This window comes from Lacerta agilis, chromosome 1 (genome assembly GCF_009819535.1).
Source record: "Lacerta agilis isolate rLacAgi1 chromosome 1, rLacAgi1.pri, whole genome shotgun sequence".
In the NCBI taxonomy this organism is placed as follows: Eukaryota; Metazoa; Chordata; class Lepidosauria; order Squamata; family Lacertidae; genus Lacerta; species Lacerta agilis.
This window is the reverse complement of record NC_046312.1, coordinates 130,819,499-130,847,026: the sequence shown is the minus strand read 5'-3', so window position 1 is coordinate 130,847,026 and position 27,528 is coordinate 130,819,499. Positions and strand designations below refer to the sequence as shown.

Below are 27,528 nucleotides of genomic sequence, written 5' to 3'. Positions count from 1 at the left end.
TTTATCTAGAGGAATGGCAAGCCTGTGCGCTCTCCCCTTCTATGTAACAAAGAGAAGCTCAACTCATCCACTGCAATTTAGACAATCTCCCTCCCTCAAACATCAATCATACGCCACTGGTGTTCCATAGGATGTAACAACTAGGCAGAAACTTGAGTGGATTAGTTTGGTATGAAGATCTGGATAAAACGTGCACAATTCTTTACTGGCTGAAAGGGCTCCTCTCTCTCCAACTTTCCTGTGCAGATGTGGATGCAGTGGCAAGCAGGTCTACCTACCACTTTTGAGGTTAGTGCGCTTAAGACATGGGTAGCTAACATGGACTCCAACTCCTGTCAGCCCCAACCAGCATGGCCAATGGTCTAGAATGTTCAGAGCTGTAGTTCAGCAACCTCTGAAGGGCCACACACCACTCCTCACCCCTGCCTTTAAAAAGCAGAATAAATAGGTTCGAATGAGTTCTTAGTGTAAGCCCTCCGAACAAAGGACAGGTGCTTCATAATAGGAACCTATGCACCAGAAAAGAAAGCATTTGATGTGTGAATGCCTTCTTTTGCCCTGGTTTCCCTAGGGCAACAGACTGCCTTTTAGGGTGCTGTACTGAAATTCTTGGTCCAGCCCTGCTTGTAACAAGCTGAATATCTCCACAACAAAAGCAAAATACAGAGGAGACTTTCATGTAGATGTTCCCTGGTGCTGCCTGGTGGGGCTAGATACCTAACTTGCCTCCAAAGCTTATAATGCTCTGGAAAGAAGGGGGTACCCTCATGATTATTAGCATTTTGCAAATGCTCCAGACATGAAGCCCTGTACTAACTGAGAGCAAACTGCTCTTCAACTTGGAATGCACAGTTGGCCTCGCTCTCCTGTCAGCAAAGGAGAAAACTGAGCTCAGATGTTTTGAGGATTCAAATCCACATTTTATTGAGATCTAATGACTGCACTTTTGCCAACAAGTTCTTGCATTTTGTACCTGTACTGGAAAGGGGATGGGGTGTAAAAAAAAAAAGTGCTGTTTCACTCACCCAATCCACTATAAGTATTTTGTTCACATTCAGTCTTTGCTGGAGAAGCTTGGCTGAAATTGCCACAGAATTAAAATAGCAAAACCCCCTGAAAGATAATAGATTATTATAGAGGTATATGTGGAAAGTACACTTGACAACTTCAGCACCAAACACTTTCCAAGGAAAATGACATATGCTGTTGCTTCAAAATGAGGAGATAAAATAAGACACGGAAATGAATATGAAGATGGCAATGCCAACTATTTAATGCACAGACTATTAGTTATATCTGTGCTAAACACTCTCCATGTTCAACTTTCAGGTTTAAAGCACAGCATTCAGATTTGCGGGGGGTGGGGCTTGTTAAAAAAAATACTGGAGAGGATGTTTGGTTCTTTTCTTGCCCCTGCTTGCTGCCATTTGATTCCCTTGTTGTTGCTTTGGCAACTTTTTGTCCTTCAGGGTTATCACTGGTAACTGGGTGCCACTTAAACATGATGGTGACAGCATTACATATGTACCCAAAGGGGTTTTATTGCACAAAACTATTTTTTCCTTCGTGTAAAACTTGCATGATTTTGAAATAGTGCTGACCAGCTTTGGTTTAGCAAACTACAGTAATCCAATTCAAAAAGTTTATAAACACACTCAAATACTTCAATGTAGATAAGGCCTACATCAATGAAATTACCCTGAGTCAGATGATGATGTTATGTAATCTTTCAGGGATTATTGGTGGTGGAACAAAAAGGGGGGGGGGGAACCAAACCAAAAAAAACATAATCTTCTGACTCCAAACGGATGTCACTTGATAGAATTTTAGAGATGGAAGGGACCCCAAGAGTCATTTAGTCCAATCCCCTGCAATGCAGGAATATTAACGAAAGCATCCAAGATAAGAGAGCCATCCAACCTCTGCTTTAAAACCTGCTTAAATAAAGGAAGGAGAGTCCACCGCCCTCCGAAGGAGCTCTTACCATCAGAAAGTTCTTCCTGATGTTTAGTTGGAATCTTCTTTTCAATTTCTACTTTGGATGAAATTTGTAACAAGACCGTTTGCCACTTCCTAGCATGACCTTTCTTTGTTATGTCTTTTAATACCTCTTTTATTTTATATTTATTTATTTATCTATTTATTTGAGAGTTTCTATGCCCCACCCTTCCTTCAGATCAGAGCACAGCGTGGCTTACAACAATAATATACAGCAAGGTCCTAGAACATACATCCTGGGGGGAAGTGACAAGTGGGGTGCTGCAGGGTTCTGTCCTGGGCCTGTTGTTGTTCAACATCTTTATAAATGACTTGGATGAAGGAATTGAGGGGATGCTCATCAAATTTGCAGATGACACCAAACTGTGAGGAGTAGCTAATGCCACGGAAGACAGAACGGGGTTCCAAGATGACCTTGACAGATTGGAGAACTAGACCCATTTCAATAGGGATAAATGTAAGGTTCTACACTTCAGCAGGAAAAACCCGCTGCACAAATATAAGATGGGGGCACCTGGTTTGCCATAACATGTGAAAAGGATCTAGGGGTCTTCGTAGAGCAGAAGCTTAACATGAGTCAACAGTGTGATTCAGGCCCGTTAAAAACAGACAAATAGAAAGGTTGCAAGGACCCAGGCCAGGACGAAAAGAAACAATGGTTTCCTCTATTTTTGTTGTTTAAAGTATGACACAAATTCCAGTTGCAATGATTTTTAACTCCAGGACAAGGCCCTGTTTAGTTTATTCTTCATCAGCTGGAACAATAAAGAATCTCAAATTAAACTTATATCTTCTGACAATATTATCCATTTAGTCATTTCTATCAAAACAATTGTGTGACAAGCATTCCGACATCCAGAGAAAGTTTATCTATGTTTTAACATATCTATATGAAAGAATACACATAAAAATTATATATAGAAAATTATAGTAAATAATACAGCAATTCGTGTAGCAAACAGAGACAGCTTACCAGTCGTTTCTTAGTTTTATGGTCAAAGTGTACCAAGTGTGTCTGACTAGTTAAGGTGTGATCTGCTACACAGTTAAAGAAACAGGACTGGAATTTGTGTCATACTTTAAACAACAAAAATAGAGGAAACCATTGTGTATTTTCGTCCTGGCCTGAGTCCTTGCAACCTTTCTATTTGACTTCCTGAATTCCCCAAGGACTTCCTACTTTTTCATCAACCGTTAAAGACAGACAGCTGCCCAATTCTTGGGCCTGAAAACCGCCTACCCACAGGACCTCCATCTTGCCAGGAATCAGTTTCAACTTACTGTTCCTCATCCACTCCACCACTACATCCCAAGAACTGGTCCAAGATGTGCAAAGCCTTGCCTGACTCAGTTGGTACAATGAAACAGAGCTGGGTGTCATCATCATACAGGTGACACTACTTTCCAATGGCTTCATATAGATTGTAAACAACACTGGAAGCAGAATAGAACCCTGTGGCACCCCAAAACCAAGGGCTCAAGCTGGCTTCACCCAATGATACTTTCTAGTAGTGACTCTGTGAAGTGAAACAAGTCCATTCTATCATGCTGTGGGACAAGGAGTAAGCAGGGACTGCAAGGCCTCTCCATCAGGACTCTAAAAGGTTAGCAACTTCTGACTCCTTTTCTCCTTGAAATATTTCCATTTCAGATGGTCATTACAAGAACTCTGCAACAAAGAAATACAGTAAGGCCGCAACTTACGCACATTTAACTTGTGCGCATTCAGCTTTACAGGCTTGCCAAAAATTAAATAAAACAAATAAAAAAAGGAGCGGAAAGGGGGTGGGGTTCTGGGGAAAATGACATTGGCAATCCCGACTTCCGGTTTAGCGCCGGCCATGTCAGACGGGAGCTGAAGAGCTCCGGTTCCTCGGGGGTTTTGGGGCTTCCGTACCCGCGCTACGGACCCCTTAAAGCCACGGGAAGAGCGTCCCGTGGACCGTGGTCTCGTGGGCTCCAGACGTGCCGTCCCCGCTCCCGATTGACCCTCGTAAGGGGGAAAATCGGGCGAGTGAGGCTCCGGCACGGAGCTGAAGAGACGTCTGCTCCCGAGGAACAAAGCAGTGATCCTGACAGATCCGAGCGCTCAGCACTTCTTAATTGGATTATGCAAAAGAAGCTCTGTGAGTAGTGAACTTTAATTGATTTTTGAAACTAAAAAGAAAAGATTTGGACTTGCAGAGAGAACGTAAAAAGGAAGCCCGTTCTCTTGGACTGCTTAATAGAGCAAGGTAACGGCAAAGGAGCTAAGCCGCGACTAGCGGGAAAAAAGTTTGCTAGTTTTGCTGAACTTTTTAAAAGTTGTTTAAAAGTTGTTTAAACTGTTTTATAAGACCTAAAATCAAGGACTATGGCAAAAGAAGACACCGCTCGCCCTCTGGAATAGGATCCTGGGTCGGTAGCGGGCTGCGTTACTTTGTTGCCATTTGTTTTGCAACTGTTTACCAGCGGAGACATTTTAACTTCTTTGTGGCTGGCTGCAGTCTTTTTTCTGGACTTGGTGGTTACATTGCAAGAAGAATAGTAAAGTACTGTCTTGGACTGCTTAAAGGATTAACTTTTCTTGGCTTTTGATGAACTTTAAAACTTTTAAAACTTTGGAAACTTAAGCCTAAACTTTGAACGGTTGGTTGGAACTGTTGGGGACTCCTGGCTCTGTTGTTCCTTTGTTCTCTGAATTACCATGCTGGCCACCTGGTGTTGACTTTAGGGACTGTTGGTTTTTCCCTGTGAATGTCTGAGACAATTACAACAACTGGAGTGACCTTGAAATACCAGCTGCAGAGTGTTTTGGAAATGCAAGATAGTACAAGAGCAAAAGCAAAAGAAACACGAAAAGCTTCAATATCTGCAATTACTCAAGAGCAGATGGCGGCTGCTATTGAGAAATTAAATGCTAATATTTTGGATTTGTCGGAAAGGCTGGGAAAAATAGGAGAAGATGTGAAACAAACACAGACTTCGGTGAATACGGCTGTAAATACTGCAACAGAAAAATTACAAGCTGAAATAAAGGACTCCACTCAGAGATTGGAAAAATCTATTGGTGCAATTGAAGGAGGAGTCAGGCAAAATAGAGAAGAAATTGGTAAAATTGGGAAAGAGGTGAAAGTGTTAAAAAAGGAAACAGAGGAATTTAAAGAAGTAAAGGAAAAAATAAAAATAGTGGAGACGAAATTGGAGAATATTGATCTGGAAAAGATTGAAAAAATTGGATCACAGCAGAAGAACGTGGAAGAAGCTCTCGCGTTTCTGCAACTCCGAGAGAGGGAAGGGAATCTCCGTCTAAGAGGACTTCCAGAATTGGAAAAAGATAGCTTGAAAGCCTTTATAGTTAATGAATTTTCAACATTCTGGGAGTTGGAGGAGAACGACGTCTCAGCACTCATAGTGAAGGCCTTTAGATTTGGATCCAGAGGAAAGAAAAGTTCCAAAGTGGTTAATGATTGTTTGATTGTACTACAGAACAGATATCAAAGAGACTATATTTTGGATCTACATTATAAGAACAACCTGGTGGTACAGCAGAAGAAAATCATAATTTTTAAAGACATCCCCAAATACTTCCTTGAAAAAAGAGTAACTTATAACAACTTGGCATCGGAGCTAAGAGCAAGGAAAATTCCTTACAGTTGGGAATTTCCAGAGGGCCTTGCATTTACATTCAAAGAGAAGAAGATAAGGATAAGATCCCCAGCTGAGAAACAAAAATTTCTGGACAAGCATCTGGAAGATTTTAAAGGTTCAGCATTAGATCCAGCTTTTTTCTTTCAACTTCCAGGAGTATTGCCACTACCAGGGGCACCGAGGCCAGAAGATCCAGAAGATCCAGAAAAAGACAAGAAAGCAGAGGCGTCTGGAGGAGTAGATTAGAAGATGGCTCTGAAATTGATGACATGGAATGTTCGGGGATTGAACCAGAGACCGAAGAGACACAGAGTTTTCCATAGTTTGGAGAAGAAGAAATTGGACGTTGTATGTTTACAGGAGACCCATGTAGTTCGACAACACAGAAGAATTTTACAAAACAAAAAGTTAGGCCAGGAATTTATTTCATCGGATAAAGTCAAGAAGAGAGGAGTGGTAATTTATGCAAAAGAAAAATACAGCCCAAGACAGTTATTTAAAGATGAAGAAGGGAGATACATTGCTATTGAAATTAAGGTAGAAGGCGAAAAAATTTTGATCCTGGGACTTTATGCACCAAATGATGGAAAGTCAATTTTTTACAAAAAGATTCATGACTTGCTATTGGACTATTTGGAGTATAAAATAGTATGCCTCGGAGATTTTAATGGTGCAGTTTCCACATTAATGGACAGATCCCAAAGACCAAAAATTACAAATGATGGGAAACTGCCAAAAACGTTCTTTGAAATGGTTGATAATTTGAATTTGGTGGATGCCTGGAGACTGAGAAACCCAACTGAAACAGAGGCAACTTATTTTTCAGAATCTCAGAAGTCATGGTCGAGAATAGGTTACATCTGGATTTCAAATGAATTGACACCAAAAATACAAAAAGCAGAAATTGGTCCTAAGACTTATTCAGACCACAATCCTGTACAACTGAATTTAAAGGTAATTTCCAAGGACTCCTTTAGATGGAGAATGGATGATGCACTGATGAGAGATACCAAGCTGATAGAAAGAGCTGCAAAAAAGATGAAGGAATATTTTCAAATTAATTTGAATACTGAGGTGGAAAAGAGGACAGTATGGGACGCAAGCAAAGCAGTCATGAGAGGGTTCCTCATTAGTGAAAAAGCAAAAAAGAGGAAGCAGCAAAACGCAGAAATGGAACGATTGTTGAAATTTAGAATGGAAGATAAAATTGATGAAACAAAGAACTTTTGAATCAGCAAATAAATGTGGAAAGTTATTAGCTTGGCAGCTGAAAAAAGGCAAAAAGCAAATATCATCAACAATTTAGTAATCAATGGAAGGAACGTGGAGAATCCAGAGGAAATTAGATGGTGTTTTCAAAGATATTATAAACAATTGTATAAGGAAGATGAAATAGAAGAATTGGAAATAGACCAGTTTCTGGAAAAAAAATGGATTACATAAAGTCCCAGAAGATAAAATAAATATGCTCAACCACCCGATTACTACGCAAGAGATAGAAGATGCAATCAACAACATGCAGATAGGGAAGGCACCAGGACCAGATGGATTAACTGCAAAGTATTATAAATTGTTAAAAGACTGGCTATCACAGCCTTTGAAAGACGTTTGCAATGACTTACTAGAAGGAGGTAGGGCACCGGAGACATGGAAGGAGGCCTATATCACACTGATTTTGAAACCAGATTCAGATAAGACTTTGATGAAAAACTACCGTCCGATCTCGTTATTGAATGTGGATTACAAAATATTTGCTAATGTCATGGCTATGAGATTAAGAAGAGTGCTGAAGGATTACATTCATAAGGACCAAGCAGGTTTTTTACCAGGAAGACAAATAAGTAATAATACGAGAATCATTGTGGATATCTTAGAAAAACTGGAAAAAAACATAAATACGGATTCAGCATTAATGTTCATTGATGCAGAAAAAGCCTTTGACAATATATCTTGGACTTTCATGAAGAAAAACCTAGAAAAGATGGCAGTTGGACAACGATTTCTTAATGGCATCAATGCCATTTATACAGAGCAAAAAGCAAAAATTATAATCAACAGTGTGATATCGGAGGAAATTAGAGTTGAGAAAGGAACAAGACAAGGGTGCCCTATCTCCCCTTTGTTGTTTATCACGGTCCTGGAAGTCCTTCTAAATATGATACGAGCGGAGAAACAGATTAAAGGAATAAAGGTGGGTGAGAAGGAATATAAATTACGAGCCTATGCAGATGATTTGATGTTATCCCTACAAGAACCTGAAAGCAGTGTCCCCAAAGCCTTAGAAATAATTGAACTTTTTGGATGTGTAGCCAGCTTTAAATTAAATAAGGTGAAGACCAAAGTATTGACTAAAAATATGAACCCTGTGCAGACACAGAAGCTACAGGATTATACTGGCCTTAATTTTGTTAAAAAAGTAAAATATCTAGGAGTTAATTTAACTGCAAAAAATCTAAACCTGTTTAAGGATAATTATGAAAAAGTATGGGCCGAGATAAAAAGAGACTTAGAAATGTGGACAAGACTGAAACTCTCACTGATGGGCAGAATAGCTGCTGTTAAAATGAACGTATTACCAAGGATGCTGTTTTTATTCCAAGTGATTCCAATTTTAGATATACTAGACTGTTTTAAGATATGGCAAAAGGATTTGACGAAGTTTATCTGGCAGGGGAAGAAGCCAAGAATTAAATTTAAGATATTAACGGATTCTAAAGAAAGAGGAGGCTTTGCCCTGCCAGATTTACGGATTTATTTCGAGGCAGCAGCCTTTTGCTGGTTGAAGGACTGGTTTAAACTAGATAATACTGATGTGTTAGACTTGGAAGGTTTTGATAATGTGTTTGGATGGCATGCGTATCTTTGGTATGACAAGATAAAGGCCCACAAAGTTTTTAAGAATCATATAGTTAGAAAAGCCCTTTTTCAGGTTTGGATGAGAAATAAAGATTTATTGGAGAGAAAGACTCCTAGATGGATTTCACCTGTAGAGGCCAAGGCCTATAAAAGACCTGTCTGCAAAATGGCCAAGATATGTAGATATACTGCAGCAAGAAGGTGAGACGTTTAAGTTGAAAACTTACGATCAAATGAAAGAAGAAGTCACTGACTGGCTGCAGTATCATCAAATTTATGAAACTTTTAGATTAGACAAAAAGATTGGTTTTCAAATAGAAAAATCAAAGCTGGAAACAGAGTTAATTGAACCGAATTCCAAAAACCTTTCCAGGATGTGTAATTTGTTGCTAGAGTGGCATACAAAAGATGAACTGGTTAAATCTGCAATGATAGACTGGGCAAAAGATGTGGGACATAATATTATGATGGATGACTGGGAGAGGCTGTGGAAGGAAGGTATCAAATTCACTGCTTGTAATGTATTAAGAGAAAATATTATGAAAATGATATATAGGTGGTATTTGACACCAGTGAAGATAGCTAAGATATATCATGTTACAAGTAATGTATGTTGGAAATGTAAAACTGCGGAAGGTACCTTTTATCATATGTGGTGGACATGCCCAAGGGTTAAGGCTTTCTGGGAGAAGATTTATAACGAACTCAAGAAGGTAATGAAAATTACTTTTAGTAAGAAACCAGAGGCCTGCCTTTTGAGCATGACCAATCATGAGATACCCAGTCAGGATAGAGTGTTTTTTATGTATGCCACAACAGCTGCTAGAATTCTACTTGCAAGAAACTGGAAAGGCGAAGAGATTCCGACAGTGGAAGAATGGCAGATGAAGTTAATGGACTTTATGGAACTCGCTGAACTGACCGCGAGACTCCGAGACCAGAGGGAGGAGAAGGTGCAACAAGATTGGAAGAAATTTAAGGACTATTTAAAAAATCGTGAAAATTGGATATTAGAGCAGAATTAGTTTGTTGAATTGGCTTTAGCTAGTTGATGTTAGATAAATATTGTATATAAGAAGCATTGTTATGAACGATTTAAATGGTTAGGAAGGTTTTAGGATATGCAGTTTAAGTAATGAATTATATTAGATTAATTAATATCTTGAAGACTATTAAGAAGAGTGGTGAATGTTAAGAAAATAGATTCAAAGTTACTAAAGTATATTAATATTGAACGCAGTTGAGGGAACGGGGGAAGTCCCCCCCTAAAGAAGATAGAAACTAGAATTAATAATGATAGTTTATTGTTCCTGTGTATGTAGGTTTGTATAAGTTTTCTCTTATTTTTTGTTGTTGTTGTTTAATGTGTTTATTATGTTTCTTTTTATTTTGTATTTGTGTGTGTATTGTGTTTCTGCTGCTTAATGTGAAAATAAAAAAATATCTTTTTAAAAAAATGACATTGGCAATCCCACCAGCCACTGAACCCAATGGCTGTTGACTATATGTGATTTAACTTTAAGCACAATCCCCAGGATGTGACCCCCATGTAAGTTGCAGGCTTACCATAGTGTCTGAGATTTCATTTTTCTCCTCCCTCCCTTTTCTGTCATGTCTTCTAAATTGCAAGGTTGGTTGCAAGTCGGTCTTATCAATGACATTTGTAAGCTGCACTGGGAGCCTTATTTGGCTGAAGAGCTGGATAAAAATACTTTTTAATTATTTAAAGCCTGCCTCTCCTTCAAGCTCTCCGACAATCATAAATGACTTCAGGAGGCAGTTGTAGAAGGTAGGAAAGTCCTCCTGCTTCTCCAGTTCCCCCCATGAAGCCAGCTAATTCCTCTACACGGCTCCATCCTTATTTCAGACATCGTGGTATATCAATATGTCATGGTGTTTAGCTTGTGATATATTGCAATGTTGAAAACCAGATATCACCTCACCCAGCTGCTGAATGGAACTTTGAACTTCTGACTATACCCCAGTAGAGTCATCTGGGTGAATTGCAATTGTACCGTTCCACTTGTGGAATGTTTTTGTTGCCACAGAGAATGCCACAAATTTAATTGCCCCCCCCCAACACTACCTTCCTTGCTATTCTACAGTTTTCCTAAACCATTGGAACAGATTTTCAGAAGCTACAGGGAGCTACTGAAAGAAGTAGGAATCAGCAAAAAAAAATAAAAAAATCGCTTTTATTCTATTTAAATGAATGCTACTGATGTTCTGTTAACAGAATGGTGTTGGATTTTACCCATTTTGTATGAAAAAGTTGCATGGGAAACACTATGAACTGATGCAAAAGGACAACCAGAGAGGAGGCCACAGAAGACCATACACTGGCAATACATGCAAACTGCAAAACAAAAAAAGCAAGCTCAGTATTGACTTGGAGGTTTTTTTCAGGTGAAAAAGACACTCCTGAAGCTTTCAGCTCTAAGCTCTGTTAAAACACTAGTAAACGTAGCCAAAGCACAAACACATACTCACATGGGTGTGCTTTCTTCAGCATGGTGACCAGGTGGTCGAACTACGGCAAATCCATTCTACCAAAACAAAAGCGCCACATAAATTTCAACCATATTTAAATAATTGTAGCTAATACGCTATGTAGTTTGTGACATATTCTGCTGGGTGTCCCCCCCCCCCCATAAGCAGATACTTGGGGGGGGGGGGTAGAAAACCAAATAAACCAAACCAAACTCTTTTACCTTTTAAAATACAGGAAAATGTTTTAGCTGCTTCTTAAATTTTAGGCATGCTGCTGAAATCTGGGATTATTTCAGTAAGGATTACAGTTTACATTTGCACATGATTTATAAAATACAGTCCTCATGACCAAGTTATTCTCACATCTACATAGTAAGAAGCAAAGGATCATTAGCATCATACTAACCTTTAGCTCCCCTGTAGCCACTTTAAAAACAAGCTCTATAACACAACCAACAGCAAGGCGAGCAGCACTGAAGGAGTGGACCTCATTCCAAATTGTGTCACTGTCAACCTACATAAAACAGATTCACGTCAGTAAAGCTATTTTTCAAAGTCACAGGCCTGTGTACTAAATTCTGTGGTTGTGTTACTTGTGTAAGCTGCTTAATCGTAATTGTGCTAATCGTTAATATCTGATGGCACAATTCTTGCATTTTTGTCAAGTGAGATCAAACAAACCACAATGCAAGGACCTAGAAGTGGATCACAACCTGACTTATGACGGATTGCAACAGTGACATCACCATTCTATCTCTGTTTGCTTGTTGTTGTTTAGAGAGATCCATTAGGGAACTGTTTTAAGATGATGACTACAAGGACACTTCTTAGCCACTGTTTGGTGGGCTGCTACCATCCTAGAGGAGACAAAGGGCAGGGCCCAGTTTTCTTTTCTTCACAAGAGAAATGGCATTAGTTATCCAGCACTTTCTTGGAACTGGGAAAAGGTATAACTAGTGCAGTTCATTCTGTATTTTATAACTAGCCCAATCAATGAATGATTTAAATGTCTTATATCTTAAAAGCATACTGTAGTTATCAAATAGCATTACCACCACCATCATCATTAATAAGCATTATTAGCTACATTCTAATTGAGTCTTAAACTGCACAAATATTCCCATAAAATATAACAATAAAACCACAAAATCTCAACATAATAAAACTTCAGCAAATTTCACAGTACATGTTAACAGAACAGCTAACAGACACATATGTCCACAGAAGGAACAAATATAAATTGATGTTTAAAAGGTGCTGGCACCAAGGACAGTCGTTACTCCAGTGAAAAGGAGTTCCACAACTGGGACACCATAACAGAAAAGGCTCTGTGCTGTGTCACAATGAAGCTGGGCATTTGTCTGTTGTTATTGGGAGGTGTTTTATGGTCAGAGGCTCTGCGAGGTGGTAAATGCTTCTCTCTGTGAGGGAGCCTTCCCAGACCCGCTGAAAGAGGTGGTTATTAAACTGCTTCTTAAAACACCATCTTTGGACCCAGCCAATATGGCCAACTATCACCCAGTCTCAAATCTTCCATTATTGGGAAGGTGATTGAGTGGGTGGTCGCTGAACAACTCCAGACACACCTGGATTCAGGCTTCATCATAGTACTGAAACTGCCTTGGTCACACTGGTTGATGATCTCTGGCAGGTTAGGAACAGAGGTGAAAGCTATTTCCTGGTTCTGCTGGATCTCTCAGTGACTTTTGGTACCATTGATCATGGTATCCTTCTGGACCATCTAGAGGAGTTGGGAGCTGGGGGCACTGTTATTCAGTGGTTCTGCTCCTTCCTCCTGGGCCATGTCTAGAGAATATATGCTGTAAGCCACCCAGAGTGACTGGGGAAACCCAATCAGATGGGAGGGGTGTTGTTGTTGTTATTGTTGTTGTTGTTGTTGTTGTTAAATATTAACCTGCATTTAGTTTATAATTATACAAAACTGCATTGAGAGAATGTCAAGCACTCCCTCAAAGTCTCAAATAACTGCAATAGTTGGAAGAGATGAGGGAACAGCCAACATGATATATACAGAGATAAACAGACAGCTGAACCTGCCATGAAGGAGGCTTTTGTGCAATAGGTAAGACCCAGAGGAGCAGTGTCCCCAATACAAAGCAATACTGTTAGTTACAATAATCAGTATTTATTTCGTGAAAATAGTCATTCTGTGTTGCATCCAATAGGACTTTTTTGTTGATAAAAGTCTCTTTGATCCAGGAGGGGTTTCCATCTGAGGAATGGAGAGGGTGCAGATTTTTTTATGATTCCCCCTCACAGCTAAGGTCCCTACCCTCCCCGTTCTGCTGATTCTACTGGTGACAGTCCTCATAGGATCATTCTGTCAGTGGAGGAACACCACTGGACGCAACACAATTATTTCATGTAATGATATTCTCCCTGCTTCATATCTTACTTCTGCAGCAGTCTGTGGTACAAATGAATACTATGTTATTCAATCCTTTTAGCTATACACAACGGAACTCTAACCTACGAGATACACACATTATTTTCATGGGAGGGAGTACTTACCCCAACGCCACCACAAGGGAGCCTGACAAACATTGATGTTAAAGAGCCTGGGGGAGTTAAGAGCAGAGCAAAAAACTGTTGAAAGTGCACAATTCAATTCTCAGGCTTTTAGACTAAGCTTTTTATGAACATGCACCTGCTGTCAGCTGCAGTAGAAACCTACCCATTCACAGAATATTAAGTGTTGCATGTATACATCTGACTTCATTTGCCTCTTTCTTACACCCGTTGACTTTTGTTTTCCTAAACCTTCAGTCTAGATTCTCCTAAACTAACTTCCAACACCTTCTGTGTCATCCTAGTGACTTGATATGGGTTGCAGTATTGATTTAAAGGGCATAATAGTGCCCTGGAATGGTTACAAAACCTATCCCTGATTTATATACATATTACTGCATTTTCAATCTGTTTTTTTTTTTAAAAAAAAAACCATACGCATCTCAAAGTATATACGATTCTGATCAGGGCTCCAAAGCCATTTCAAGAACATCCACATTCTCTGAAGACACTTCAGAAAAAGAAAATCATATCAGTATCATTCTGTCTGAGGGTATTAAAATGTTACCAGCAATTTAACAGAAACAAAAATCCAATGTGATAGTCAGATCATTCTGTTTCCAACTGAATATAACGGTATGCCATGGTTAATGGTTTATTGCAAACACACAAAATGTACCACAAACACAGAACACGCCTAATTTACTCCTCCACACGAGCAAGCATGAGAAAGCAACCATAATTCTCAGCTTGTTATATCTGAACTGGAAATCACAGTTTGTTTTTGCTCAAATAAATCATGATCGATAAAGCCAAGGACAACCTTTGACTTTACATGGTGGTTTCTTTGGAGTGAAACAAACCCAATCCCTGGGTTCACTGCAACAATAAGCCAAGCATTGTGGTTTAGGGCTCCTGCTCACTAGTGGAGAGGAGCAAAGTGGAAACAATCTGTGGACTCATGGTAAACCACAAATCATGACTTACCTCGATGTGCAAATGCACCAAACATGCAGTTTTCAATGAAAAGCACACCACTAGTGGCATCAGAATTGGTTGTCAATCAGCAAATTGCAAACCAATGCATATTGGAAAATATATGAGGAAAAATGTTAGGGCACATATATAGGAAAAATCTATTTTATTTAGGCGGGGGGGACGGGGACCAATGCAGGAATTCCTATGAAGAAGAATGAAGTATATTATCACACATTTCCTGATTTCCAAGATAATCTCCATGAGGATATGGCCTGATTGCTTTGTTCTTAAAATTCGCTAGATGTTAAAAATTGTGGATTTTAAATGAGAACCGTCAGTTATTCTATCATTTGCCACTCCACTAATATGTGCACCTTTCCCCCGCTGTAGCAGCAGCAATTTTGTGTTTACTTTCAGCTTGTTCAGAAAACCTTATACCATTTTTCCAAATCCAGTATGATTACACCAGAACAAAATCACTTCCTGTTCCTAAATAACTGGTGAAGTGTCAATCTATTGTTAACAAATGCACTACATTGCTATTTTAATAAATCACAGTGTGCTATTTTTTGGCACGGAGTACTAATTCAAATACCTCACAAGTTGAAGCTGTAAATGGGCTAACTTACGAGCCAAGTGTGTCACATCACTTAAAAAAACCCAACAAACCTGAATGAGGTTACTATGACAAGGCCAATTGTCTCTAAAATTACATTATCTGATCTTAATTATTGTTTATTCTTGTAAGAAAACTGTTATTGTCCAATACCGCATACTTACTTAGGAGTAAGCCCATTGTACTCAGTAGGACTTACTTCCAAGTACACATGCATATAACTGGGCTCTGTAAGGTTTTCCAAAGTTTCATCCAGGAGCCTAACCAGCTATAAACCTTGAAGTTTCAAATATTATCAGATCACATTTTGAGGGTGCTCTAATTGACGTTTTGCACACCAGTTGCCTAATTTCCCTGATATTCCAGGATTATTAAATTGGGGTAGCATGGAAAAACTGAATCTGAACAGGGATTTATTAGCAATTATTGTAGTTGTTTTAGTTTACATTTCTTAAAACAATAACTTAAGATTTCTATTTGTTCTTAAAATGTGGTACAGAGTCATGCCTTCAACACCCCATTTGCTTGCTTTGTTCTTAGCCTGCCACTGTAAGTTTTTTGTTTCTGTTTTAAATGTGGGCTAGCACTATTTAAAATCTGGCTATGATTTTCTAGGCAACACACAAGGCACATACAGAGATCCCTTGCAAATGAACAAGGCTTGATAAAATACAACAGCTTATCAATTCACTTCATTGGAGGAGGATGTGCTGTGTGTGTGTGTGTGTGTGTGTGCGTACGTGTGTATCTGTGAGAAAGGTCCCTAGAAAAAAAGCGTGAAGTACATCAGCGAACATTCTCCTACAAAAGCTTGTATAGACTTGAATGCAAATGAAGATCACAGAACTTTGGATTGAACCCCAGATAAAAAAAGAGTAGACCATCATCATGTCCCTTGCATCTCTCTATATGCAGAGATCACTAGGGTCAGGATGTATAGATTGATGCTCAAAGATGTAGAGAGGACTAAACTCCCTGCTGTACCTAACAGTTTCTTGCTGTCCAATTTCTGCCTATTCAGAGGGTTGGTACCATAAAGCAGTGTGTGGGCTTCTGAATGAACAGTCTGTAGTTCTTCTAGAGTAGCTTTTCTTCCACGGATACACTGCAAGAGAAAAGAAAACAATGAACCACATTTACTCTAAAAAAGCAGCAAATAGGGGGAAATATAACTGAAGTTAAACATAGGTTTACTTTCTAAGCTCATGTTTCATTTCCACATTTTTATCCTTACATTTTTGAATACTTCTTTCTCAAACTAAGCCAAGAAATTTAGGATGTTTTATGAAAACAGATTTTTGTTATTCTGGCTGCTGAAAATAACAAAAACAATTCATGAGCAATTAAACTGCCTCAACAGGACTCGCTGTGGTAAAACTTGAAATAATGTGGTAAAACTTGAAATAACTAAATAAGACACATCAAATAAAATATTGCTTGACTATTACTCATCTAGTGCCCACAGGGAAAACAATATGTAGCCTTTTGATACCAGCTAATATGAGAGGATCAGAGTGGGTCTTAATACCCAACATATTTGTATGTAACAGCAGTTTGTTCTTGTGGACTCTTTTTTCCAAATTCACTCAGATAATAACTAGAAGTTGAAAAAGGACTTGCACTGCAAGTTTTCCCTGGAGTTCCTTTCCCACATATTCAAGGCCTCTGATCTGAGATAACAGAAATGGATGAATGAATGGAATATTGTATCTTAGATTGTTTGCAGTAACTATGCAAAGATCAACCACTGGACCCAGACTATGACCAACTCACACTCGGATCAGGCAATAAAATCTACAATAATGGTCTGGGATGCACATTGCACTACATGAAATCATGGCTTAGTGCAATGCACAAGCCATTGGGCTCCAGCAGAAAAAACCTGTGGTCACTGCATGCCTCCCTAGTTTGGTTGCTGCACCATGTTGAGATAAACCATGGTTTGGTTTACTGTGCTTATGTTTAGCTTTTCCAGATAAACCACAAGCCACAAGTCCTTGGTTACAGCTCATGGTTAATCTCAAGCGAGCTAAACCAGCAGCATGAATTCAGATGACACACAAAGTCAAACCATGATTTAGCTTAGCACGATGCTGGAGCAAACTAATGTGGGAGTCAGAGGAGAAGCACAGCAGCCACAATCTGTTCTCTGGGAGCCCACACAGTTACAATAAGACATGGTTTGGCTGAGTGTGAAATGCAAGCCAAGCCACTCAGTAAATTATGTATTAACAAAATACCGTGTTTCCCCTATTTTAAGACACAGTCTTATATTTTTTCCACTCAAAAAAAACAGGGTGGCTTATTTTCAGGGGGTGTCTTATTTTTATTACTGGTAATATATATTGATTAAAAAGGAACAGGCGGGGCAGGACTCGGGCGAGAGGCTTTTATTTTTTAGTGCCTCTCGCTCACTGTCTCCCTGCGCGCCAAGAACAGGTAGGAGGGGCTGAGGAGGCGACGGGGACAATGGCGGCACTACGGCTTATTTTCGGGGTGCGGCTTATTTTTTGCAACTGTGAAAAAAACCTGCTATGGCTTACTTTATGACTACGTCTTTAAAAAGGAGAAACACGGTAGTCAGAAATTTCAAACTGTGCACCTTTAAAATAAAACCTAATAGGCTTAGAATGCGCCACATGAAATAGCACCTCCCTATTTGTGCTAGTTTTCTACTTGAAAAAAAGTTTTTTAAGCGGTGTAACCCAGAGTTCTATCAACTCAGACACTTGCCACTTCTTGCCACCGTATGTACATAGGGCAGCCTCATTTCCCCAGTATCACAAGTCTTTTTGCCTTTCCCCAATTCTATTAGGCCATACATTACCTCACACTTGCTACGAAGACCTGTCTCCTGAAGCCGTGACCAAATGCTCTGAATTCTCCCTGCATGTTCTGGATGGCTGTTTGTGTTGCCGCAAGTGCACTGGTGTTTCAGCATCAGAGTATCATACACAAGGCCTGCATTAGAGAATACAAAGTCAATCAGGCTGCAATCCTGTACAGAACTGCATTATTAAATGCACTATTATTATATGTGCATAAAATGTATTCTTTGAAGTAAAGTATTTTGAATTGATTTTGGGACACAACTTTAACAAAAACACAAAAATAACCTGGGCAACAGAAAAAGGATGGGCATATTTTTAAAGGTATTTTACAATGAACTAGGTAATATTTAGCTCAGTATCAGAACGATCTGATACTTAAGTAGGCAGGAGCCTAACCTCTGCCACTGTTTTCCTAGAACAGTCAACCCATCTATTTACCCCAAAAAGATAAGGAAAGAGCTTGGCTGCCTATGAGCAAATTCAATTAAATTCAGACTTTAGTCTGACAAGTTTTCCCCAAACCTGAGGTCCCCAAGATAGTGCCATCATGCTCTCCAATCTGTTCTGCACTCGAGTTTCTCTTCACTCTTCCAAGCATTGTACACATTGTCTGCCTATGCCCCACCATTTGATTGGTCAGCAGACTTGGAGAGGAGGAGAGAGAACAGCTCTCTCTGGTGGGAGTGCCAAAATTTCTTCTCTCTTCCACTGGCATCCAGTGAGGAGAGACAAGAGTTCTAGATCCAACCAGGAGGAGGGAGGGCATTGTGAGAAGGGAACCACGCAGAGGGCCTTCTCGGTAGTCATGCCCACCCCATGAAACGCCAACCCACCAGATGTCCGAGAAATAAACACCTCTCAGACTTATAGAAGACACCTGAAGGCAGTACAGGGAGGTTTTTATGTTTGAGATTTTTTGTATTTTAATACTTTGTTGGAAACTGTCCAGAGTGACTGGGGCAACCCAGTCAGATGGGCAGCATATAAATAATAACTTCATCATCATCATCATCATCATCATGTGAAGATATAGCAAGGAATGGCTGTGTCTGTGTCTTGGTGCCAGAAGGACCCCAACCCCTAACCCTACCAGAAGCCTCCAACCCCACCCTCACCCCGCTCACCCATCCGCATCTTTTCTTTTCTTACTTCTGACCACAGAAAAATACAAATCCCACCAAGCTGGAAGGAAACAGTGTTCCTGAGAATATTCAAATATATTATTTTTAATTCTGGATTCTGTTTGCCAAGTGAGCCCTCCCATTACCGGTTACTAATCCCTCTTCACAAAGGAGGTGGGGTAAGAGAGAACTGATGGGGGAACAGGCAGGGGGGTGTGAGTGCTGCGTACACCCTCCACATTTTGAAAATATTTGTAAAGGATGCTTGCAAAAACTCTCAAGGTTTTTTGTTTGTTTTTTCTTAGTATTTGCCCAAAATGCTGGCAAAATTCAAAAGGCCACTGAACAGTTTTCCAAGAAGAGCAGCTTTTAAAAGTTTGTTTTAACCAAAGGATGAGCAATGGTCATGCTAAATGTCGTTTTATAAGAACCACAGCTCCCGGGGGTTTTGATGCTTTCTACCAAAAAGGTTTCAAATATGATGATTTGTTATAATTTGGCTGAATGGTTCAAAAGACACAGGGGTGAAATAAGACTTCCAGAGACAACTTGTTGGGGGGGGGGGGTTCCATTCTACTGCGTTCAACTCTCCTCTTCCTTACCACCTGGTTCTTATCAGGAAATTCTGCACAATACCAAGATAATGCTGGGGGTTTTTTTCTGTGCAAAGGAGGATACTAAACTGCTTATGGCAACTTTGCCTCAATGAAGCAAATCTTGACCTACACAACTGCTGGCCAATACATTTAGAAGGCTAACTGTAACAAGCCGAACTTACGGTGAAATTTAATACTGTGAGAATAGTTCTGTACATTACCTGTTGTGAATTGTGGCTTGCAGGGTGGTTCCTGTACGGACATGGGGAAGTTGGCAGAGGCAGGTGAAGACTGGGCACGAGAAAGTGGCCTGTGTCCTCCAAAAGACACCGGGATGCCAGCAGCTTCCATGGATGCCTGGTAGTTCCTCAGCTGGTGAATCCGTTGCTGTTCCAGTAGAAGTGCTTGCTGTTAGGGAGGACGAAATGTTATTGCAAACACAAATTAAAATGGTACAATGAATAAAATCACTGGTACAGATACAGAGAATCAGAATTGTAGAATTGGAAGAGTCCAATGCAGGAATCGCAACATGTGCCCCCCCATCCAATTTGAAACCATATCAGATCCTGCTTAGCTTTGCAAATGTGCCAGCTGCACCATTTCACATGTTAAGCCTTTTTACCAGTGTTCCCTTAAAAAAAAAGTATTCAGACAAACAGGTACCACTCATATATCTTGTTAACGTTTTGTCTACGAATGCAGTCTTGTTTTAAATGGCAGTTGAATTAATTACCTTATCACCAACCTTTCTAAAGAGGAAGAGGAAGAAGCAGAAGCAGAAGCAGAAAAAGAACATCTAAGATAAAGATAAATAATCCAAGACTGGTGGGACACAAGCAGCAAATCCCACTCAACTTTTGAGTGGAGAAAGAGAAGGAGAAAGTACAGCAACTGGAGAAAAGCTGCTTGACTCTGCTAAATAAACTTGCATTTCAGTGTAAGGCAGAGTTCTTTCCTGTGACACCACTTTTGACACTGAGAAGATTCAAAGCCGCTCAGTCACTATAAACTCAATTATACAGAAGAACCTTTTAATGAGGGTGAAAGAAGAGAGCGCAAAATATGGTCTGAAGCTCAACATCAAAAAAACTAAGATCATGGCCACTGGTCCCATCACCTCCTGGCAAATAGAAGGGGAAGAAATGGAGGCAGTGAGAGATTTCACTTTCTTGGGTTCCATGATCACTGCAGATGGTGACAGCACTCATGAAATTAGAAGACGCCTGCTTCTTGGGAGAAAAGCAATGACAAACCTAGACAGCATCTTAAAAAGCAAAGACATCACCTTGCCAACAAAGGTCCGTATAGTTAAAGCTATGGTTTTCCCAGTAGTAATGTACGGAAGTGAGAGCTGGACCATCAAGAAGGCTGATCGCCGAAGAATTGATGCTTTTGAATTATGGTGCTGGAGGAGACTCTTCAGAGTCCCATGGACTGCAAGAAGATCAAACCTATCCATTCTCAAGGAAATCGGCCCTGAGTGCTCACTAGAAGGACAGATCCTGAAGTTGAGGCTCCAGTACTTTGGCCACCTCATGAGAAGAGAAGACTCCCTGGAAAAGACCCTGATGTTGGGAAAGATGGAGGGCACAAGGAGAAGGGGACGACAAAGGATGAGATGGTTGGACAGTATTCTCGAAGCTACTAACATGAGTTTGGCCAAACTGCGGGAGGCAGTGAATGATAGGCGTGCCTGGCGTGCTCTGGTCCATGGGGTCACGAAGAGTCGGACACGACTGAACGACTGAACAACAACAACAACAACAACAACAATTTATTGCACTATGTCTTACCTGTCTGAATAGCAACTCCTGCTCAGCTTGCCTCTGCCCTGGTTCTAGTTCTTGTTGCAACTCTCCATCTTCATCACTCTCAACAGGTTCTTGCTTCACCTGGACCATACTGGCCAACCCTTGGACTTCCTTTTGGTTTGATATCCGCTCAATATAAGGATCTTCTAAAAATGCCTGGTGTTCTCGCAATTCTTCTTCAGTCTCTTCAGGATGGCTTTCATGCTGGCGGGAAGACTCGTTTGATTTTGGCATAATCTGAAAACATTCCTCAAAATTTACCACTGAAAGTGTGACCTCAAGAGTCAAAGCAAAGTCTAATCAAAAAAACCATTTGCAATTGTCAAGTATGGGAGAAAAGTAAGTTTTCCTGCCATTTATAACCTGTTTACTTCTTATAACAAACTCTAAATCCCTAAACCATATACATACAATATATTTTTAAGCAAAGGAATAACACGATGGCTTGCTCATTTTCACGATTGTTTCATTTAACCACTCAGGCCCTCAAATGATTTAGCAGCCTTGCACAGTGTTTAATTAGGGTGTAAACGCCTGTGCAGGGGCACAGCAAGGTAAATTGGTACCCAGGGGCAAAAAAATTGTCAACCCCCCCCCCCCGGCATGGGAAGGTCAGGTGGTTCCCGGTGTGCAAAATTTCTTGTCAACCCCCCATTGACCCCCCCCAAAATGGTTTTATGTTATTTCATATTTTCTTACAAAGGAATAATAACAAGTAATAATAATAATAAACTTTTATTTATATCCCGCCCTCCCCGGCCGAAGTCGGGCTCAGGGTGGCTAACATCAGATACATAACATTGGTATAAAATCAAACAATAAATTACCTCCTAAAAACATCTCAAAATCAAATTAAAGTCTAAGTAGATGGCTTTCCACAGGGTTAGGGTTGGGAACAGTAAGTGTTCTCTGAACTCAAATTTCAGCCTTCATGACATAGGAAAACAGCCAAGTGAACAGCTATTTTGGTGGAGGAGGGTCAAGATATTAACCGATATGCATGAAATTTCATATATAGCTAGTATAGTAAGAAAATGCCTTCGGAGCAGGCATTTTCAAAAAAAAATTGTTCCTTGATAATTTGTCACCCCCTCCATTATGGAACCCGGGGCGGACCACCCCACCCCCCACCCCCTTGCTACGCCCCTGCGCTTGTGTTCAGGCGACATTGAGAAAGAGACACAGACATGCTCTTAGCATGTCTTATTCCCCCTCCCCCGCTTGCCACCAGACTCCCCCTTCCCTCTGACAGGCCTGCATTGCTCCAGGTGTAGCTGATCAGACCCAGGACTGACTCGATCCAGCCAAATCCAGGGTCAAACCAAGTTGGCTTGATTTGGTTTGTGATTCGGTCACATCTGGTGCCCAGCTCTACGCCATACAATCAGATTATGCAGATGGACACAGATCTTGCCATGACCCAAACGGGCTCCCTGGGTGAGTTGCAGATCTCTCCTACCTTTCCACTATGTTGGACACTTTGCATGCAAACCACTGTGTATCCTAAACAACTTATTTGGCAGAAAGCGTGGGCACTGAAAAGGGAATCTATATATTTTTTAAACTACTGTACTGTATTTTTCCTTCTATAAGACGCCCCTTATTATGGGGGCCTCAAAATTTAGAAAAGGGGGGATTGAGCTTTTGGGGAGGATTATTTGGGAGGAATGGCGAAAATCGCTGACCTGCCAGAACGCAGCACACAACTGCTTGGGTCGCTTACAATTCCACTTACAATCTCGGGCTCTCACTTCGTTCCAATGGGTGAGCGATTTTCGGCATCCCCCCCCCCCAACAATCAAGCAGCCAATCGCCGCTTAAAAACTCAGGCTTGCGCTTCGTCCTGGCAAGTGAGCAATTTCCGGCATTGGCCGCTTGATTGTTGTGGGGGGGGGAATCCCGAAAATGGCTCACCCGCCGGAACGCAGCACACAAAACCACTCGCGTCGCAGCTGCCTGATCACCGCCATTAGCCCTCCTGTTTGCCGCTGTGGCAGCCAATAGACAGCTGGCCTTGTCGCAGCAAGTGGGAGCGTGATTGGCGGCCGCTGGTGGTGACTGGGGAGCTGATAGGTGGTTTCCACGAGTTTTTAAGCAGCGACTGGCCACTTGATTGTTGGGGGGGGGGATGCTGAAAATCGCTCACCTGTCGGAACAAAATGCAAGCCCAAGATTGTAAGCAGCCCAAGTGGTTGTGTGCTGCGCTCTGGCGGGTGAGCCAATCGCCGCTTATAATCTAGGACTCATGCCAAAAAACCATTCGCACGCCCCCCCCCCCCCCTCAGCACTACCAGTGTATAAGATGAGCATAAATTTTGAACCTCATTTTTGGGTCAAAAAAGCCCATCTTATACACGGAAAAATACGGTAATAAACAAGGCAGTCCTCAAAGTTTCTACTCAGAAGTAAGTCACATTGAATTCAGGTAAGTGAGGTTAGGGTTGCAGACTAAATTAGCAAGCTGCCTCTGTTGAGCTTTTCACAGCCCACTCACTATTCCTGGACATTATCTGGAAGCAAGAAGGTACCAACATGTGGAACAGCTGAACCTACAAACAGTCAAGTGGCAGGGCAGCCAGATTATTAAGCAGGGGGGGGGGGCAGTTAGTGACCATCTATGTGACCATTTGTTCACACCGAGGAGTCAGGCCAGAGACAGAAGATTTAAGGGAATGGGTGCCAGGTGTAATGTTTTTGGCTCATGTGTCACCTGATCCTACTGACCCAGTAACTTCAATGCTACCCTTTGGTCATCTCAACTGTGACATTAAAGCATAACAGAAAGCAGGTCAGTAGCTTTTTCCTCTGGCCATAGTATCACAGATAATGAGATGCCGGAATTCTATCGCCAAAGGACCTTGGTCAGCTTCATATGCATTTCTACTCTTCCCTTTGAACGTTTGTTTTAAATGGGTTCTTAGTTGTTTTCAGCGTAATTATGGAACAGGACCTAACGCACACAGCAAGCAACTGCACACAGCTATGATGGCACAGTTTTAAGGTACTCTGCTATATGACAAAACTAGCAGACTGAGAGATTTCTGCTATTGTATGAGATTGAAACAATGGGAACTGTCCATTGAAGCCTGAAATTGAGATAATCGACAGTCTAAATCCAGGTTTTAAGCTACTGAGAGAGGGGGAAAGACATAGTCTGCCTAGAAATAATAAATCTGTTTCCAGGAAGGTCTGCATTCAGGCTTGAATAAATGAAATCTTTTAACACATATTTTGTTGCAATACTAGCAACAAGGATCTTTAAAACTGACACAAATGAACTGCAGTATATTTACTTTCAAAGAGATTGCATCACCCATGTCTTCTAGTAACCCTAATTTTAAAGCTTTGCTTCACAAAGTATGTTTGTAGAACAGCAAATGAAATCTCCATGGAAATAATAGCTCTAAACTACATCAGTATGCTAATTTGAATGAAGTCCAGGTCTGGCACATGCATAGCAGTGGCATATTTCCAGAAGTACAAAAATGACGTCAGTGGCTTGTGTAATCATCTTGTCTTGCTCTGTTCTATAAACAAAGTGCTTTTACCCCCCTCCCCCCAATTGTCTCTCCTTTTCTCACTGGAAAAAATTTTACACGAGCAGCCAAAGCTTTAGGCCAATATAACTCATTCTTGTGGTGGTTTTAATCAAAGAACAGCAATAATCTTTCTACCATAAATGAAACCATAACAGTTTGAAAGCCAATCTGGTTACTGATTTCACTCCAACTGCAAGATGCCTACAGTAAGGCATGGAGAGAGAGGTGGGGTGGAGAATAGACACACACCTAAAACCAGGATGTTCGTGAATTATATGTCCATTTGGAAATAAGCTTATCATCCTACTCTCTCAAAAGGTTCTTGGAATTTTAGACATTAAACACTTACATAATTCTTTCAGCCTTCACATGCCTCATAAATATTAATAGTCAATATACAGAATCCTTTTAGGAGGAGAGGGAAAGAAAGTGAGCAGCAAATGGCCCTAAGATGAAGGAGTCTATCAGGCTCTCAGCTGTGAATAGAATTCAAGGTTCCCAGGTGCTAATTCAGTATTCAGAACAATTCCTTTCACACAGAATGGTATTCTGGTGAATGAATTAAGGAAATATACGCACTTCACTCAAATAAGTGACTATCAATGGAATCCTTTTTATTTCCAACTACTTAGTTTTAGGAAGCCACATTTTGTACACATTTCTAACGTCTCATTTTCCCCAGTGTTTTCTACGTTGATCCTAACAGTAAGCAACCCCAAGGATGAAGACAAATTGACATTACATAATTATAAGCGGTACATATTAGAGCAAAAAACATTTCAAAACGGGGGCATTAAAATTGCATGAGTAAGAGCCTGCGATCAGCATACCTACCTTGTTAATGTGCAGCTGCTGCTGCTGAAATTGCTGTTTGTGTTTTTCCAGGAACTGCTGATGTTGTTGCTGGATCACTAATTGCTGGAGGGCCTGTGCATTCTGGGGAAGAGGAGCAGACTGTGTGCGCCCCAAAGGGCGGTGTTGCCGCAGTTTGTGTATGGAGGGGGAGAGTCGGTCTGTGCCCACCAGGGACTGCGCATGGAGGGGCAGTGCCCCAAGCCCTGAAAGATACCAGTCTGAAGATAATATGGAGGAAAACAGCGGAGAAGAAAGAAGAAAAGAGGAAGGGAGAAAATAGCTTTTGAGTAACTCACACGGTAAGAACGTGAGCTATTAAGCCAGCCACCGTGTTATGTCATGCTGCTGAAAGGTTTTTAAAACAACAGATATGAAGATAAACAATGAGACACAGTTTGATGTTGACTCAGAGTCAAGTTCAGCTAGACAGCAATATGAGGAATAAGTGAGAGCTGTCCTGGAGACATTTTCCCCTAAAGACAAGTGCTGTCACACTCCATCACAAGTGTCATCAATCAGCATATTTCCAAGCTGCAGGCACCCCGATGTGTCCGGCTTCTATTCACAGAGTTTATTATTTGTGTACTGTACAGAATTGGGCACTGAATTCCAGAGCAGGAAGCTCAACATTTTTCATTAGTTTGGGGAGAACATGAAAAATGGCCAATTGATAAAACAGTATGCAGATAGTGGGGAGAGAGAAATTTCTTGCCATCCTTTATAGCACTAGAACTCAACGTAACTCAGTGCAATTGACCAACAGCAAAATGTGGCATTCTCAAGCAAGTGCCGGAACCCCAAGGCCTGGGCACCTGGCTGGCTGGTGGCTGAATGGAGCATTGCACGCCTACAGTAAGCTTTCATTCTGATCTATTCCTGAAATAGCACACTCTGGTGCAACATTTCATCAGTGGCATGAGTGATGGCAGTAAAATAGTGGTTTGCTTGCTCACTGCTCCTCCATGGTATTCCTCTTAGCAGTAGGCAGGATATGGATACAGAGATAGATATAGATATACAGAATGGATTCAACCTGCTCCAGGTGCAGGTAGTCTACCTTCACTGAGCCAAGATGAGTCCTTCAATATTTCCAATGCTTCACAGTACTGAGAGAAGCACCATACCCGTGCAGCAAGTTATCATTTTAACTCCTCCCCAATCCTCCTGGACACAGTGTCACTTCAGAGTGATGCTGCATCTGGGGCACTGGAAGAAATTAAAATGGCACTTGCTCGCTGGTGTTGTCTGGTGCGCCTTAACACAGCTATCATGGCAGTCAGTGCTCACATCATCACTTGCATAGTCCAGCAGCGGCAGGATCCCATCAACCCTTGGCAGGGGGAACTCTGGGCACTTTTTATTATGCTTCTCTTTTAAGCCAGTTTGTGTTCACCCTAATCTCTCCTTTCCACATCCACTATGGACACGAATTATTTCCTTTGGGTATTCATTATCTGTATTCCCTTAACATATCACACTTTGGTCTGAGATAACATGCTGAGAGACAGACAAATGGGCACTCCATCCTTGTATGAGCCCTTGTCTCCTTCTTTCCTGACATGCTGTAACCGAAGTCTTTATGAATATGCTAACTATAGATTTTCTCACTGCACCCAAATCAAGGAACTGTAGTCAGGATTGGATAAATCAGGATCAGAAACCAACTCCTATCTGT

The 27,528-nt window shown here is 40.9% G+C and overlaps 1 protein-coding gene across 4 annotated transcripts in view; it reads right to left on the bottom strand.

Moving 5' to 3' along the window:
* Window positions 1-27,528, bottom strand: part of HDAC4 (histone deacetylase 4) — a 141,693-nt gene that overhangs the window by 34,624 nt on the left and 79,541 nt on the right. For 3 of the 4 annotated variants that reach the window (XM_033171306.1, XM_033171304.1, XM_033171307.1), the window contains 9 exons: window positions 25,833-26,071; window positions 21,442-21,696; window positions 19,867-20,053; window positions 17,925-18,058; window positions 16,082-16,202; window positions 13,507-13,553; window positions 11,381-11,488; window positions 10,975-11,030; window positions 1,026-1,113 (listed from right to left, as the gene is read on the bottom strand). In XM_033171306.1, the coding sequence (XP_033027197.1) occupies window positions 1,026-1,113; window positions 10,975-11,030; window positions 11,381-11,488; window positions 13,507-13,553; window positions 16,082-16,202; window positions 17,925-18,058; window positions 19,867-20,053; window positions 21,442-21,696; window positions 25,833-26,071 (1,235 nt within the window). The remainder of the gene's footprint in view (window positions 1-1,025; window positions 1,114-10,974; window positions 11,031-11,380; window positions 11,489-13,506; window positions 13,554-16,081; window positions 16,203-17,924; window positions 18,059-19,866; window positions 20,054-21,441; window positions 21,697-25,832; window positions 26,072-27,528) is intronic. The other variant, XM_033171305.1, reaches the window with a different exon arrangement.